The 18,991-nt window shown below is 37.5% G+C and overlaps 1 protein-coding gene and 3 pseudogenes across 1 annotated transcript; all 4 read right to left on the bottom strand.

Moving 5' to 3' along the window:
• Nucleotides 1-1,353: 1,353 nt before the first annotated feature.
• Nucleotides 1,354-1,862, bottom strand: LOC148914593 (uncharacterized; annotated as a pseudogene).
• A 1,083-nt stretch (nucleotides 1,863-2,945) lies between these two features.
• LOC148914592 (phosphoserine aminotransferase 1, chloroplastic-like) lies at nucleotides 2,946-3,762 on the bottom strand. The gene is given in 2 exon segments (XM_089043124.1): nucleotides 2,946-3,486; nucleotides 3,489-3,762. Coding segments are annotated over 2 exon segments (546 nt in total). The 5' UTR covers nucleotides 3,748-3,762; the 3' UTR covers nucleotides 2,946-3,199.
• A 3,306-nt stretch (nucleotides 3,763-7,068) lies between these two features.
• Nucleotides 7,069-8,313, bottom strand: LOC103340341 (ubiquitin-conjugating enzyme E2 32 pseudogene; annotated as a pseudogene).
• Nucleotides 8,314-9,380: 1,067 nt separating this feature from the next.
• LOC148914591 (uncharacterized) lies at nucleotides 9,381-11,064 on the bottom strand (annotated as a pseudogene).
• Nucleotides 11,065-18,991: the final 7,927 nt, after the last annotated feature.

The raw sequence follows: 18,991 nt of genomic DNA, 5'->3' as shown, positions 1-18,991 counted from the left end.
ACCTTTTTCGACATAGTGTTACCTATATAACAGACGCTATGGGAGGGATTGGTTTCGTCCTAAATTCCCAAATGGTCAATTTTTTTCTCTTTCGACGCCTCCAACACTCCCAAATCGTAATGTGCTAAGCCATCATCTAATTTATCTTTTGTAGGAATGAGTAAAACATGACTTGGGCAAAGTTCTGTCTTAGGTTTTAATGAAATTTTATGAGTGAACAAATTATATATGTGATTTAAGCGATATAATGGCTATTCAATTTTCAAACTCCGTTATTTATACATAAGGGCACATTCATCATATATGATGCCTAACAAACTGGCCACATTGCTCTCATCAATGGCGTGAGTTGTACAAAAGATCAGCCTTCCTCTTGTTCTTCTTCTCAGTCTCACTCAAACCTGCTCTGCTCCAGCAAGTCCTCAAACACCAATCCACTCATTTATATATCTGATATATCATAACATTTTTCTGGGCCCCAGGGCGTAGATGATCCCAATTTTGGACTCATCGACAGGCGGAACAGCCAAATTTGTGGACATATCAGCAGGGCCATTTTTGCTACTGAATATTTATGTAGCTGCTTAATTCAAATATTTCCTGCCCATCTGTCTTCTGTTCGTATGTTGTACTTGCATTTTGGTTATATACAACAGAGATAAAAACTAGTAAAGATGAGCCCTAAAAACTTCGTTATTTAACTGTTACACGTGGTATAACTATATATAAAGGTCAATTACTTAAAAACAAGTCAATCATTTATTGCCCACCGAATTTTTTTTCTTTCTTGCTATATATAGGTGGGTAACATGATGAAAAGCAGTTTAGTAAATAATAATAATTCATAATTCAAAACTTTTGAAGGTGTTTGAAGTAAAGATGCATTAAGATCTGAGGTTTTAAGTTTTTTACTATTTTTTTCATATATGTAGTTTCCAAGGGCAAAAGGGACAAACAAAAAAGAGAAATAAATGCAGTGGGATCTTCATCAACGACATAAAGTCACCATAGATTAAACCTAATAAAAACCGAATTTCGACATGAACAACAAAATTTGTTTGGATAAATAAAACCGAATAGAAATTTAGGCCCAACTACTTACCGCGTGACCCAAAGGTGTCCACATGGGATACCTGGAGGGCAATCATAAGCCGAACTAACTTAAATTTATACCTACACAACCAACGGTGGACTAAAACGTATTTCTCGAGAAATCCTAAACATAGATCGTCCAGTTTTGCTTAAAAAAATGACTTCACCAAAGCCAACACCGTTAAATTCTGTTCTTAAATTTACAAAAATAAACTTTACAAAATGTATTCTAACATTAATTGTCATTTTTGGGAATGCAGTTCAGGAATATACCTTGCTTAGCATATATTCATGAATCTCATCAATTACCTTTTGTTCACAAGTGCCATATTTTGGGGGTGCTGCAAATTTGATGGCTCACGCCTTTCCCTTATTGTAACTGAACCCATGTTGGTAGGTGGACAGGTTTTTTCAATAGTTCAGGGAGAAAGGCACCCTCCATGCCGCCATTTCAAAAGCTGATCTTGGTTTTGAAAATTTTCCGTCAAAAACATGAATTAACCGGTGGTTCGATGGGTAATCCTCCGGAAACTTTGGATTTTCCGCCCATGATAAATCCCGCCCTCGACTTATTCAGTTCAAATGGAAAGTCCTTGTCTCTGACTGCAATTACACGTTACTCCGAGCAGGCCGCACTTGTGTCAGGGATTGGACTCCTCGAATCAAAGCGCCAAGTACAACTTGTCCTCCTCCATCGCACTCGATCTACGACGGTCAAACTCCTCTCGAAACCGCTTCCGCGCTGAGTGGCACTTGTCCTCCTCCTCCATCACAGATCCACCTCTTCCGGTTAACAAAACTTTAATAAATATATAGCAGATCTGGGTTGTTGCTGTTTCTTGAAATACGACGTAGATATAATATGCAGGGTGGTCCAAAACATAACCTATTGGTCAATATTTTGACCCCAAAAAAAAAATAAAAAAAATTATCCAGGTAAGGGTGACAACTCATTGCTCCTTCCCCTCACGTGGCATCAGGGTTTCCGCGTAGTAATGTGCACCCCCACCTCCCCTCCCCTCAATCTATTGTACGATTTCTTATTATCTTTTGCTTCTTGTTGTTTGCAGTTTTCTTTAAATTTTTTGTTACACTTACTTTCAAGTCTTGCCAAAAAAAGAAGAAGGAAAACTTGGGTTATTTTCCCCGGAGTATTATAATATCATGGCTGGTCACAGCTTACAAGTGTTTGGAGACAGGTGATGTTCTTGCTTGCATGAATGGGGAAGTAAGTTATGCTTTTCGTCTCACGATTAATTTATGCTCAAGGCTGAACTTGGCAACCTGGAAAGAATGCAGAAGCCTCCTCAGCATGGAGGTGGTTATGTCTTTTGACTATATGCTACTCCGGTTCACGTTGCCATATCTATTGCCATTGAAGTGATGATTTGTGTTTGTTTCCATGGCAGTGAGTTGGGACCCTCCATTTTGCATTTCACCATCTGGTGGTTTGCAATAATGTTGGATTCGGCTTGGAATTAAAAAGCCCAATTTTTTGTTCCATAAAGCTTGCGGCCCATTTGTTTGGTTGGGGTCAGCATATTTGCCGCACATAAATATATTACCCCACTCCCCTTCATACCTAGTGGTTTGGTTTAATATGAATTTTAGATTTTGGCAAGGCACCAAGCCCAAAGAAGCGCTTCCAGTGTCTAATCCCTCATCTTCATTACTACTGTTCTTTAGGTCAGTTCTGATACATGTTTTTTTTTGGTTTCAAATCAGGAGGAAATTGAGGAGCTCGTGAGAATCGGCTGCATAGCCAACAACAGGTATCAAGAAGCCTAGATTTTGCCCAAAGATTTTTCTACTTGGATACAGAACAGTTGCCTCAAGAAGTAGAGAGGTTTAACTTGATATGAAAGAAGAGCCCAGAATTGAATTATTCATTACTCTCAGCTCATGACAACAAAGTTTTAAACAGAGGATATTGGTCTAAATTCCTAAACTTGTTAGGGCATTAACTTCATCCCACACAAGAAGAATTTCATAAACATATGCATACAAACTTCTTGCTGTTGTCCACTCACATTCGACAACAAAAATATAGCAAACACAACAAACCAAAGATGCTAACAACTCTACCAGTAATGTATGCTACTAAATCTTAAGCATGCTTTGCCTGGAAATCCTTCATGAAAGCAACCAACTTCTCAACCCCAGCCAAAGGCATGGCATTATAAATTGAAGCCCTCATCCCTCCCACTGACCTATGTCCCTTGAGCTGAACAATCTTCTCTTTCGCTGCCTCCTTCACAAACTCAGCTTCCAACTCCGGCTTCTCGAGAGTAAACGGCACATTCATCAATGACCTCACAGACTTCTCAGCTGGGTACCTGTAAAACCCTTTGCTCTCATCAATGGCGTTGTACAAAAGATCAGCCTTCTTTTTTTCTTCTTCTCAATCTCATCCAAACCACCCTGCTCCAGCAAGTCCTCAAACACCAACCCACACATGTAAATGCCATAGCAAGGTGGTGTGTTGTACAGAGACTTGTTCTCATCATGAATCTTGAAGTCCAGCATCACAGGTGTGATCTCTTGAGCATTGCCAATCAGATTCACTCCGGATGGGCCCACGTTTTTCTGGGCTCCAGCATAGATGATCCCAAACTTGGACACATCCACCGGCTTGGAGCAGAAATTTGAGGACATATCAGCAATCAAGAGGCCATTTTTGGGAGTTGGGTAGGTCTTGAACTCAACCCCGTGGATGGTTTCATTGGCGCATATATGCAAAAACTTGGCGTCTGGGCTCTCCTCCAATTCTTCAAAAGCTGGGATCTTTATGTACTTGTCGGACTTGCCGGACCAGATCACCTTGGGCTGAGAATACTTCTGGGCCTCCTTGAAGGCCTTTTCTCAATCTCACTCAAACAAGAAACAACCCTGCTCTGCTCCAACAAGTCCTCGAACAATTTTAATGCAGAAATGTTATAGATATTCCTTTTATAATTTATTAGTTATTGTAAGAGAAAAACGCCAAGATGATTCTTAAAATAAAAGGCACCAACATGTGTTTAACCAGAAGTACATACTAATACTATTGCTCTGACCCAACCAATTTCAATAATTAGCTGTTTTAGACTAGTACTCGATTGTTCACTGTTTCATGACCCTAACTACTTGAGTCATGGTGGTGGCTGTTCCTTACCTGCTCTTCATCGAGTGTCGTTTGGTTGTTTACTAGTACGGTAATATTCTACTGTAAATTGTTAAGCAATGATCTTCATCTTTCAGTTCCACATTTTTTACAAAGATTGTTTTTTATGCCCCCAGATGGAAAAAAAGTCGAAGTCCACCACTGGTTGTGCCGTCAAAGTATTAATATTCTCTATAGGATCTGTGAGGCTTCATTCAATGAATGGCTTCCCTATAATTTGATCCACAACTTCGACGTTAAAACAATCATAAGGATCTAAGGGTCTTTTCAAACCTTCAAAGACCTGAAAATTTATAGTAATATCTTGCATCCGGAGATGTTCCTCCTTTTTTATATACAACGGCAATTTCCATTAGGAGAAGCTAACACAAAAGAGGCTTACACTAAAGACTTGATCACCTCAGGTCGTCTTCGCAGACGTTTGGTTTTTCTTTCAAAACCAAAAAAATACAGAACAAGACCGAAATATTACAGACCAAAACCAAAAAAGTAAAGACAGTATTTACCAAAACCATATTCCGTATTGCTTCCACCTCATTCCTAGAAGTAGAAAGCGAAATTCCTACCCTGTTGGAATTGGTAGCATAAATTGTATTCTGACTAATAATAATGTTGTTGACGACAGAGCCCCGTGCTTTCCATCATTTTGGGAATGCTCAAGCTCTCTGGAGGCCTGTTGAGGAGGAACAGGAATCATATCAACTACCTTCTGACATTCAGAATTGCCATATTTTGGGGCTGCTGCACCCATGGTTTCAAATAGCCATACAGATGGGTTCCACCTGAGCATACAGCTCTTGAAATCGTCGGAGTTATTGCGTACAGCCCTTGTAAACTTCTCTATAATCGACTCAAAAATCCACCGCTTCAAAAATCGTCGGACGATGATGGGTGCACGGGTTGGTTCCCCTAAAAGCAAGGCAAAAGATGAAGGCAGGCAGAATTGGAAATAGGCTATGTACATTCTTCTCTGCCTCACTACTGTAAGGCCAGGTTCCTTCAATACAACAGAGATAGATAAGTTAATAAGAACGAAAATATAAGACACGTGATAGCTATCTAAGGGTTACTTAAGTCTGAAAATATAAGACACGTGATAGCTATATAAGAGGCCGTTAGCCATCAAGGATAATATTTTGATAAGATTTACGGGTTCCTACGTGTCAATACTATTCATATCTCATAATCGGATAAAATTTTCAATTTCAAATTTCAGATAAATTTTAAAAAAGTCTGGTATTTATAGAAAAAAATTCATTAATTTTGGTATTTTTAAAAAATTTCAATTTTTCCAGATTTTATGGCAAAAATTGGATTGGAGGAAAAAATCAGATCGGAGAGCCCATACGTCAAAACGATGCAAGCGATCAGTTTGTTAAGGCATCTAGGTTACTCAGGTCTCCCGCCAAAACTAAGGATGAAAAAGCAGTTACTCAAGTCTGCCCACCAAAACCAAGGATGAAAAAGCAGTTTTAAAAATAAAAATAAAAATTCAAAACTAAGGTGTTTGTTAAGCATCTAGAATCAATTTTATTTTATTTTTAAATTGCGGTCAGTGACGGCTGTTTTTTCAAAGCAGGGAGAAGGCAGGCAGCTTTCAAAAGCTTTTAAAAAAAAAATAACCATGGTACAGAGAACCTGTAAGAGCAGCTGTAATCACCGCTGCAAATGCCTGAGCAAAAGGGACAAATGGGGGAAAAAATCCGGTCTACAAATAGAGCAAATTCAGTCGTCAGAAAATGTTCATTACTGCTGATTATAGTAAAGAAAAGTCAAGAAAACTGCAATACCAGAGACGCCATTCCTCGAGCATCTTTAATTTATGATCGGCATTGATTTTAACAATAAATGCCTTTCACTTCGACATAGTGTTACCTAAAACAGACGCTATGGGAGGGAGGTTTCGTCCTAAATTCCCAAATGGTCAATTTTTTTCTCTTTCGACGCCTCCAACACTCCCAAATCGTATTTTAAGCCATTATCTATTTATCTTTGACTAAAACATGCACTTGGGCAAGTTCTGTCTTAGGTTTTAATGAAATTTTATGAGTGAACTACTCTCTCTCTTGTGATTGCGATAGTATGGCTATTCAATTTTCACCCGTTAACAAAGGGCACATTCATCAAATGACCTAACAGGCTTCTCAACTGGCCACATTGCTCTCATCAATGGCGTGAGTTGTACAAAAGATCAGCCTTCCTCTTGTTCTTCTTCTCAGTCTCACTCAAACCTGCTCTGCTCCAGCAAGTCCTCAAACACCAATCCACTCATTTATATATCTGATATATCATAACATTTTTCTGGGCCCCAGCGTAGATGATCCCAATTTTGGACTCATCGACAGGCTTGGAACAGAAATTTGTGGACATATCAGCAATCAAGAGGCCATTTTTGCTACTGAATATTTATGTAGCTGCTTATATTCAAATATTTCCTCATCTGTCTTCTGTACTCGTATGTTGTACTTGCATTTTGGTTATATAAAAATAAAATAAAAGAAGAGCCCTACTTACAAACTTCGTTATTTAACTGTTACATGGTACGCTATTTACTATATATAAAGGTCAATTATTTTACTATAAAAACAAGTCAATCATTTATTGACAATTTTTTTTCTTTCTTGCTATATATAGGTGGGTAACATGATGAAATTAGTAAATTAACAAGTTCATAATTCAAATTTTGAATTAGAAGTGAAAGATGCATTAAATCAGGATTTTAAGTTTCTTACTATATATATGTATTTCCAAGGGCAAAAGGGACAAACAAAAAAGAGATATAAATGCAGTGGGTCTTCATCAACGACATAAACACCATAGATTAAACCTAATAAAAACCGAATTTCGACAACAACAAAATTAAAATAAAAACCGAATGATTTAGGCCCAACTACTTACTGACCCAGCCAGGTGTCCACATGGGATACCTGGAGGGCAACTCATACTGAGCCGAACTACTTATTCTTACCTACACAACCAACGGTGGACTAAAACGTAAGTGTTGGGCTCGAGAATTGGCATCCTAAACATAGTCGTCCAGTTTTGCTTTCTTCACCAAAGCCAACACCGTTTTGCTTTCTTGGGGTTGAAGGCCTCATTCATAGAATCCAAAAATCCTACTCCGTTGGAATTGATAGCATGAAATGTATTCCCAATAACATTCACGACAGAGCCGTTGTCGCCGCCGCTGCTGCCTGTGCCGCCTGTGCCGTGCTTTCTTTTGGCTCCATGATTTTGGGAATGCAGTTGAGGAGGAACAGGAATAGGGGGTACCTTGCTTAGCATATATTCATGAATCTCATCAATTACCTTTTGACGTTCACAAGTGCCATATTTTGGGGGTGCTGCACGAGATTTGATGGCTAGGGCACGCCTTTCTTCCTTATTGTATTCTACTGAACCCATTTCACTATCAGGGTAGGTGGACATTAAATCAATAAGTTCAAGTAAAGCATCTCGCACCCTCCATGATGGCCGCCATTTCAATCTGATCTTGGTTTTGATTTTGAAGCGCCCATTTTCCGTCAAAAACATGAATGACGGAGGCTTCGATGGGTAATCCTCCGGAAACTGGATCCGCCCATGATAAATCCCGCCCTCGAATTCAGTTCCAATAGCCCCTCTGACTGCAAATTGCCATTCTAACATGTTACGTCCGAGCAGGCCGCACTTGAAATCGTCGGAGGGATTGGATTCAATCTCATCATACTCCTCTGCAACCCGCTTTAACGCCAAGTACAACTTGTCCTCCTCCATCGCACTCGATCTACGACGGTCAAACTCCTCTCGAAACCGCTTCCGCTCTGAGTGGCACTTGTCCTCCTCCTCCATCACAGATCCACCTCTTCCGGTTAACAAAACTTTAATAAAATATATAGCAGATCTGGGTTGTTGCTGTTTCATGAAATACGACGTAGATATAATATGCAGGGTGGTCCAAAAGATATTTTGACCCCCAAAAAAAAAAAATCCAGGTAAGGGTGACAACTCATTGCTCCTTCCCCTCACGTGGCATCAGGGTTTCAACGCGCAGTAATGTGCACTCTTCAGGAAACCACCCCACCCCACCTTCAATTTTATGATATATATATATATATTTATAATCTATTGTACGATTTCTTATTATCTTTTGCTTCTTGTTGTTTGCAGTTTTCTTTAAATTTTTAGTTACACTTACTTTCATGTCTTGCCAAAAAAAGAAGAAGGAAAACTTGGGTTACAGTACCCGGAGTATTATAATATCATGGCTGGTCACAGCTTACAAGTGTTTGGAGACAGGTGATGTTCTTGCTTGCATGAATGGGGAAGTAAGTTATGCTTTTCGTCTCACGATTAATTTATTCTCAAGGCTGAACTTGGCAACCTGGAAAGAATGCAGAAGCCTCCTCAGCAGGGAGGTGGTTGTGTCTTTTGACTATATGCTACTCCGGTTCACGTTGCCATATCTATTGCCATTGAAGTGATGAGTTGTTTTTGTTTCCATGGCAGTGAGTTGGGACCATCCATTTTGCATTTCACCATCTGGTGGTTTGCAGTGGGTGATAATGTTGGATTTGGCTTGAATTAAAAAGCCCTATTTTTTGTTTCATAAAGTTTACTGCCCATTTAGTGGTTGGGGTCAGCATATTTGCCCCACATAAATATATTATGCCCCTTCCCCTTCCTATCTAGTGGTTTGGTTTAATATGAATTTTAGATTTTGGCAAGGCAGCAAGTCCAAAGAAGCGCTTCAAGTGTCTAATCCCTCATCTTCATTACTACTGTTCTTTAGGTCAGTTCTGATACATGTTTTTTTTTGTTTCAAATCAGGAGGAAATTGAGGAGCTCGTGAGAATCGGCTGCATAGCCAACTGGTATCAAGAAGCCTGGATTTTGCAAATTTAAGCTTAAGTTATTTCAAAAAAATTTATATGTAACGGGGATAATGCTTTTTCGCTATCCTCGGCCTAACACAATGACACGTGAAAAAGTTATCATACGAATCATTGTGTTATTGGCCGGAGATAGCACAAGAGCTATATCCATGTTACATGAAAGTTTCTCTCATGTTCTTTTGGCTTGGTTGATTTCAGTTTGGAAATTCCTTTTGAAAGTTATGAATTATAGAATGTGTATGAATTGGGCATATCTGAAAATGAAACTGCTGATGGACTGGCAAAGTTCAAGGTGACTGATATTTGACATAAGGCGATATTTAACAAGTACAGACCAAAAGCAAACAAGTGCTTACCAAAACCATATTCCGTATTTCTTTCACCTCATTCATAGAATTAGAAGGCATGGCATTATAAATTGAAGCCCTCATCCCTCCCACTGACCTATATCCCTTGAGCTGAACAATCTTCTCTTTCGCTGCCTCCTTCACAAACTCAGCTTCCAACTCCGGACTCTCTGGAGTAACCGGCACATTCATCAATGACCTCACAGACTTCTCAGCTGGGCACCTGTAAAACCCTTTGCTCTCATCAATGGCGTTGTACAAAAGATCAGCCTTCCTCTTGTTCTTCTTCTCAATCTCACCCAAACCACCCTGCTCCAGCAAGTCCTCAAACACCATCATATATCTAGGGGATCATCGAGGTACATCACCTCAATGGTCTTGGTATCAATATTCTCTATAGGGATTCAAAGAATGGCTTGCCTATAATTTGATACACAACTTCGACGTTAAAACAATCATAAAGATCTAAGGATCTTTTCAAACCTTTAAAGACCTGAAAATTTATAGTAGTATCTTGCATCCGGAGATGTTCCTCCTTTTTAATATTCAACGGCAATTTCCATTAGGAGAAGCTAACACAAAAGAGGCTTACACTGAAGACTTGATCGCCTCAGGTCGTCTTCGCAGACGTTTTGTTTTGCTTTCAAAACCAACAAAATATAGAACAAAACTGAAAAATTACAGACGACACCCAAAAAAGTAAAGACTCTATTCACCGAAACCATATTCCGTATTGCTTCCAGCTCATTCCTAGAATTAGAAAGCGAAATTCCTACCCTCTTGGAATTGGCAGCAACAATTGTATTGTCACTAATAGTAATGTTGTTGATGACAGAGACTCCCTGCTTTCCATCATTTTGGGAATGCTCAAGCTCTCTGGAGGCCTGTTGAGGAGGAACAGGAATCATATCAACTACCTCCTGACATTCAGAATTGCAACATTCTGGGGCTGCTGCAGCCGTGGTTTCAAATAGCCATACATATGGGTTCCACCTGAGCATACAGCTCTTGAAATCGTCGGAGTTATTGGGTACAGCCCCTGTAAACTTCTGTATAATCGACTCAAATATCCACCGCTTTACTCTCCCCCGCTTCAACGCTACAGGCCGCCGCTTCATCGAGCCCCCGTGCTTTCCAATATTTTGGGAATGCTCATGCTCTCTGGAGGCCTGTTGAGGAGGAACTGGAATCATATCAACTACCTTCTGACATTCAGAATTGCCAGATTTTGGGGCTGCTGCAACCGTGGTTTCAAATAGCCGTACATATGGATTCCGTCTGAGCATACGGCTCTTGAAATCGTCGGAGTTATTGGGTACAGCCCCTGTAAACTTCTTTATAGTCGACTCAAAAATTCCCCCGCTTTACTCTCCCCCGCTTCAACACTACAGCCATTTGATTTTGTTAGATCTGCGTTGGACGATGATGGGTGCCGGGGTTGGTTCCCCTAAAAGAAAGGCAAAAGATAAAGAAACGCAGAATTTGAAATAAGGAAGTGTAAGGATAATGCTAGAGAGGACATGTATTTATACGAAACTTCTACGGCGCCAGTGTATGGGTGCACGGGTTGGTTCCTATTGACCGTTAGATTTTGCAAAAATTTCATGGGTAAATCTACACCATTGAATGGCTCAGCAGAAAATTCCCAACCCGTAAAAACTTAAGCCCCCTCTTCACCTACCAGTGTATGGATGCGCCCAAATTTCAACCTTTAGATCACTTTGAATCTATGGCTCTTAATAAACACTGAAATTGAATCCCACCAACGCGTACAAACGGTGAAGAAATAAAAAAAGCTGACAGCCAACATTGGCCATATAAAAAAGACAAAACGCGTGTTTCTATTCTATATATATTATTTATATTCTCTTTTGGGTTGATTTAATGATACGAATAGTAGGCTTTTTTATTATTTATTAATTTCTCTTTTGGGTTGATGTTTATGTATATGAAAACTTAAAGTAAGAATGTAATTAACTGAAAAAACCAATAAAACTTAAAAGAAATTACAATAAACAGAAAAAGTTAAATATATTTAGATTAAAATAATAATACTAGTAGGCATTAAAAATTTGTTCCATGTTTTTCTTCCACTAATCTCACTTCTATTATTTCTCTATTACTTCACCAGTAACTAGCATGTGAATTATTTCTATAAATGAAAAAACCAAATATTTTAGTAAAATGTAAAAATATTAGGTACGACCAAAATCAGGGAAAAATACATAGGGCCTCTAGGTAATCTTGTATTTCCCTTAAAGAAAAACTTGTATGAAACGAGAGTAACACTGTTTTCTATCCTATTTCAATCACGATCGCCACGTGAAAAAGTTACTACTGCGTAGCATACCGTGATTGGCCGGGAATAACAAAATAGTGTTATCCCAATTTCATGTAAGTGTTTCTCCTTGCCTTGAGGAGCCAAAAAATCAAAGTGCAAGATAATGCCTAATTAATGGGACTAATTAGTGATTAGGTTGGGTAATTATGTAGTGTCTCATTCTCTCCAATACCAACAAATGAGTGCAAGATCTATAGGGTAAAGTATTGAACAAGTACAAAAGCCATATAACGAAACAGAACAAACCTTTTATAAATAAATTTTTTTTTTTAAAAAAAAAAACCTATAAATTAACCGGTGGGTTTAAATGTATAGCTATTTTGGAGTCACAATTAATTTATGCTCAAGGCTGAGCCTCGCAACCTGGAAAGAACGCGGAAGCCTCCTCTTTTGACTTTGCTACTCTGGTTAGAAGCCTCCTCAGCAGGGAGGTGGTTGTGTCTTTTGACTATTTTGACTATGCTGCTCTGGTTAGAAGCTTCCTGAGCAGGGAGGTGGTTGTGTCTTCTGACTATGCTACTCTGGTTCATTTAGCATTTCACCATCTGGTGGTTTGCTTAAATTAAAAAGCCCAATTTTTGTAGGTGCTTTGCATTTCATCCATTTTGTAGGCGATAATGTTGGATTTGGCTTAAATTAAAAAGCCCTATTTTTTGTAGGTGATAATGTTGGATTTGGAAAACATCAAGAATCAGCTTTTTTGGTCAGTGACGGCTGTACTTTTTTCAAAGCAATGAGAAGGTAGCTTTCAAAAGCTTCTTTATAAAAAAAAATTAATCAGTGGTTTTAATGAAATTTTGACTTTCCCATAATGTTCTCCCATAATGTCCCTCCAATTACACTCCTCCCATCTGCAAACTTCTCGAATCAAAGTGCGTAGAGAAAGGAGAAGAAGATAAAATTTTCGAAAAAAATAAGTGTAGAGAGAAAGGAGAAGAAGAAGCCCCATCAAATCAAAGAATAATTCATACTCAAGCGAAGAAGAAACCCCTACAACCTTGAAGAATATTTCTATAAATGAAAAAACCAAATATTTTAGTAAAATGTAAAAATATTAGGTATGATCAAAATCAGGAAAAAATAATAGAATGATCTAAAGTTTCAAAAAGTAATAGTAAAACATTAGATTTTTACATGTCAAATATTTATTTATTTGTGGTTATGTTAACTTTCAATTTTAAGTAATCATGGTAACATCTTGATTACCATTTATAAAATAGATATCTCGTTCATTGACAATTTTGTGTGCATAAAATACATAAATATATATATATAAATGTTATTTCACCAAATAATTTAAAATCTAAGAATATAGATTTTTATAAACTTGATTCTTAATTTAAAGTATAGTCTATATTTGCACATAACATAACATATTATTGCTAATAATTTAAAATCTAAGAATACAGATTTTCATAAAATTGATTCTTAATTTAAAGTACAGTCTATATTTGCATATAATATAACATATTATTGCTAAGCAAAAGAACACTATCATACACAACCATATGATCATATAAATACTTCTTTGCAAAATCAACCAATTACTAATTGAATTTTTTTTCTTCATGTTTTCAATGTGATTTTTTTTATTTTTCCGTTTTGTATTTATAAAAAATATATATGATAAAAATAATCGAATATAATAATTCTATATTAATAATATAGAATTATAAATATATAAATATGTTATACCTTAATTTACAAAGAAAAGGACCCATAGTACAATGTTAAGGTAAGAGTAAACACTGAAGAAGTAAAATAGGGTCCTTAGGCTTGTAAACACAAGAGTTTACATTATTAAGGACCACTATTACACTATCATGGACATATGCTTTCCATAAGCTTGTAAATCATATCCTTAAGTTTGTACATTACAATATTTGGTTTCGCATTTACTAGACTTCGCACCTCCCTTGCAACGTTAGGGTGAATCCTAATCTATAACCTTATAATACTATAATTTACATTAGAAAGGATCTCTCTTTCAATGTTAAGGTAAGGATGGACTTTAGAGAAGTAAATGTAGTCCTTATTCTTGTAAATGCAACGGTTTACAATATTAAGGACTTCTTTTACAATTACTTGGACGTCAAAGTTCCATAAACTTATAAAGTGTATTCATAAACTTGTAATATCGTAATTTACAATAGAAAGGATATCCATTACAATATTAAGGCGAGGGTGGACCTTGGAGATGTAACTTGGTCCTTATTCTTGTAAACTCAAGGGTTTACAACAATAAGGGTTCGTATTACAATGGTTTGGATGTAAACGTTCCATATACTTATAAAATGAATCCTTAATCTGGTATATTACAAGAGTTGGGTTCCCATTTACGCATTTTTGCACCATAATTACAACGTTAAGGTTCCTTATAATCCATAATCTTATAATACTATAATTTACATTAGAAAGGATCTCTCTTACAATGTTAAAGTAAGGATGTGTCTAATGTTAAAGTAATGATGGATCTCTCTTATAATTTACATATCTATTGCCATTGAAGTGATGAGTTGCTTTTGTTTCCACGGCAGTGAGTTGGGACCATCCATTTTGCATTGAACAGACCCACGCCCGATATTACACCTCCAAAACCCCAATTTTAATCTCTCTTCCTCAACAACCCTAACCCCAATCTCCCCAAAACCTCAACCCCCATCTCCTCCCTTGCTGCCGCCTAAAATGGGTATTGTTGCCTCTTGATCTGTTTCTATCTTTTTGACATGGCACTGAATTAAATTAAACTCTTGATTGGTTTTCTCTTTTACTCTTAACAGAGGAAAGGAATTCAATTTCATGCATTGAAATTCGTAAATTTTGTTGACAGAATTGAATTTCATTTGGCTAGGGCTTTTTGTTTTCATTAATTAATTTATCTGAATTGTTATGATTTTGTGCTTTGATTTATTGATTATATTTTTGTGTTTTGATTAGTTGATTAGGAAAAAAGTGCTATCCTTTAATTTTTCAATGTTATTTTCATCTAAAAAAAAAATCTTGAACTTTTACACTTTATTGCCTAAGAATCATGGATCCACCGCTACAAGGCCGACAACCTGTGGATAAAAAAGCATATAAGATCCAACATCCATATCTCTCTCTTCTTTTTTTGCAGGAAACAAAAAAAATAAAGAGTGCAAATTGAAAAGCTTGGATGGAATTGAAGTTCAAGGCTCACTTACTCATAGTGACAGAGAAGAAGCGGAAAGTTGTAATTGTTTGAGAGTTGGACAGAATTAGTCTAGAGAAGTTGCTAAAATATGAGAATTATGAGAAAATATTTGCTTGTATTGTAGGAATAGAAACTATTTTATGGAAGCTATGAGAAAATATTTGTCTGTTGTATGCCACTATTTATATTATAAGACACCAAGCGCCTTTGCCATTTTGGGAAAACGCGTTGCTTATTTGGTAGTGGTTGTTTCTTAGAAGGCGAGGGTCGGTGGTTAGTTTGGTGACGTGGTGTGTTACGTATTGGGATTTTCTTCAGAAAATTCTACAGTACGCTACGATGCCCCCAAATTTATTTTTTACAAATTTATAAATAAACTCAATCCTAGACATGTATTTATAAAAACCCAAGACTATTTAAACATAGAAACACACCCAAAATCAACAATTGTATATTTTTTGGGTGTGTTTATAAATGGATTTTGAGTGTGTGTAATGATGGGTTTTGGGTGTGTTTATAAAGTGTTTTGGGTGTTTGGTTTTTTTATAATTTCAGGCCCATTTTGGGTGTTTTAGTGAAACCCCCTTTATTTTTTGGGTTTTGTAGAGAAAGTGGTCCCAACCCCGAACCCAAGACCACTGGGAGTTGGTGAAACCTTAACTACAAGGGCAGGCCATAAGATCACCAACCCTTGATGAAACTGAATCCCTCCAATGGCAGAAGGATGAAAGGGCAAAAGCAAACCGAAAAAACTGACCGCCAACGTGGCGTGGGCTGTATAAAAAAATTACAAAAGGCATGGTATGCTATTATTTATTTATTTATTAATTTATCTTTTGGGTTGATGTTTATGTATATGAAAACTTGATGTAAGAAAGTAATTAACTGAAAAAACCAATAGAAATTAAAAGAAAATTACCGCTTCCGCGATGAGTGGTACTTGTCCTCCGTCACCCTCTTCCGGTTAACAGAACTTCAATAAAATATAGGGAGTTTCACTAAAACACCCAAAATGAGAGTTGAAATTATAAAAAAACTCAAGCACTATTTAAATATATAAACACACCCAAAACCCATCATTACACACACTCAAAACCCATTTATAAACACACCCAAAAAGTTGACTTTGGGGTTGATTTTGGGTGTGTTTCTATGTTTAAATAGTGCTTGGGTTTTTTTATAAATACATGTCTAGGATTGGGTTTATTTATAAATTTGTATAAAATATATAGCTGAGGTTGTTGCTGTTTCTTCAAACACCACGTGGCATCCGGGTTTCGCGTAGTAATATTCACTCTTGAGGAAACCGATATAATAATAATAATAATAATATATATATATATATATTTCTTCGGTATTTGTAAATGGTCCTGATATTGCGGTGTATGTATAGCCTCGGGCTGACCATAACGATAATTATAACACATGTACGATTTCTTATTATCTTTTGCCAAAAAAAGGAGGAAAACTTGAGTATTATAACATCATGGCTGGTCATGGCTAGAGATTTATAGTTGTGATCTCAAAATAAGACAACTGGATTTGCTAAAGTTAGAATGTCTGTCTAGGTGCTTCACTTTTGTAGTGATGAACTTCATGGTATAATGGTGGTCTGAAGTGCTGATGTTTATAATAACCAAGCTACTTGGGCGATACAATGCTCACTTCTAGGATATCGCATGTGATGCTGGACTTGTTTCCGGTGCTTGGTGGTCCAGTTTACAAGTGTTTGGAGCCGGGTGATGTTCTTGTTTGCATGAATGTTCTTGTTCGTCTCACAATTAATTTATGCTTAAGGCTGAGCTTCGCAACCTGGAAAGAAGGCAGAAGAGGGAAGGAGTCGATATGACATACCTGAAAAATGTAATCTTAAAGCTTCTTGAAACATATATTTTTATTATAGACTGATTAACAATCAAATAGGTGAAGTGGAGGCTCTATTACCTGTACTTGGTATGATTCTTCAACTTAGTCCGGACGAGGTCAACCTGCGTTCATATGATGCTCCGAAACCATCACACTTCCCTTGTGGTTTTCCTAGATTTTCAATTCCATTCTAATTTATGCACTTTATATGTGAATGCAGATGCACAAGTGTCAACAAGCGTACCGAGCTTCCGGAGATTTATACTGTCCAGAAAATGTGAACTACGACAGAGCCATTATACGTCACGAAGAGTGTAACAAGAGAGAACATCGTGGCAGGGCTCTGGAAGGAACAGCACCTATCAGAAATTTGAATGCGCAGTTTTAAGCGACATAAGATTTTACGCATGATTGGTACAGGTTAAATGTCAATAGTGACAGATAGTAGAGCCTCCTCAGCAGGGAGGTGGTTGTGTCTTTTGACTATGCTACTCTTGTTCACGTTTGCCATATCTATTGCCATTGAAGTGATGAGTTGTTTTTGTTTCCATGGCAGTGAGTTGGGACCCTCCATTTTGCATTTCACCATCTGGTCGTTTGCAGTCGGTGATAATGTTGGATTCGGCTTAAATTAAAAAGCCCAATTTTGTTTTTTCATATAGCTTACGGCCCATTTGTTTGGTTGGGGTCAGCATTTTTGCCCCGCGTAAATATATTATCCCCCTCCCTTTCCTACCTAGTGGTTTGGTTTAATATGAATTTTAGATTTTGGCAAAGCAGCAAGCCCAAAGAAGCGCTTCAAGTGTCTAATCCCTCATCTTGATTACTACTGTTCTTTAGGTCAGTTCTGATACATGTTTTTTTGTTTCAAATCAGGAGGAAATTGAGGAGCTCGTGAGAATCGGCTGCATAGCCAACAGGTATCAAGAAGCCTGGATTTTGCAGATTTGAGCCTCTGTTCTTTCAAAAAAACTTATATGTAACGGGGATAACGCCGTTTTAATATCCTCGCCAATAACACAACGATATGTGAAAAAGTTATCCTACGTGTCATTATTATTGGCCGGAGAGATAGACAAGAGCTATCCCCGTTATATGAAAGTTTCTCTCATGTTCTTTTGGCTTGGTTGATTTCAGTTGTTTGGAAATTCCTTTTGAAAGTTCTGAATTGTAGAATGTGCATGAACTGAGCATATCCGAAAATGAAACTGCTGATAGACTGGCAAAGGTGAGGTGACTGATATTTGACATAAGGTGAAATCGCCACCAATTTTGTTCTGTTTTATTGATATATATTTATCTTTGAATGTTGTGACATATATGTAGGAATCTATGTTGAAGGATGAGCTTCGCAACATGGAAAAAACGCAGAAGAGGGAAAGAGTAGAAAAAGTGTAATCTTCAAGCTTCTTGAAACAGGTATGTTAAGGAGCGAAGCTTTTCCCTTTTTATTATAGACTGATGTAACAATCAAAGTCGTCTGCCCTTTTTTATATTCAACGGCAATCACCCAGTGAGACATGTTTATACAAGTAATATTGGAATGTCGTCTGATTGTTTTTATTACTCAAATAGGTGAAGTGAAGGCTCTGTTACCTGCGGTTTTCCTGGATTGTCAATTGCAATTTCTAATTTATGCACACTTTATATACTAATGCAGATGTAGAAATGGCAACAAGAGTACCGAACCGAGCATCCAGAGATGTACCTCCTAGCCGGGGCGAGTGATGCTTCAGGATCAGCGACTTCTTTTTCTCAATATTCAGCTAACCAACTGCTTCCCTCCAGATTCAAAGGTGGAGGTGCGACCATAGTAAATCTTGTATTCTTTTGTAACGTCGAACTAATGTTTATCAACAATGTCCAGAAAGTGTAAACTACGACAGTCATCATTATACGTAGAGTGCAACAAAAGAACAGCACAGGCGTGATTTTGGAGATTATGTTGGGCAACAATACCTACTGGAAATTTGAAGGTGCGGTTTTACGCAACAGATATCACAGCCGGCTTTGTCTTTGACTCTGTTACTCTCGTTCGCGTTGCCATTGAAGTGACGAGTTCAATGGTTGTGAATCAATTTGTGAGTTGGGCGACCATCCATTTTCCATTTCACCATCTGCTGGTTTGCAGGC

The sequence above is a fragment of the Prunus mume genome, linkage group LG8 (assembly GCF_029339155.1).
Source record: "Prunus mume cultivar Tortuosa linkage group LG8, ASM2933915v1, whole genome shotgun sequence".
Lineage (NCBI taxonomy): Eukaryota > Viridiplantae > Streptophyta > Magnoliopsida > Rosales > Rosaceae > Prunus > Prunus mume.
Note: the sequence above shows the minus strand (reverse complement) of the source record. Positions and strands in the feature narration are given on the sequence as shown.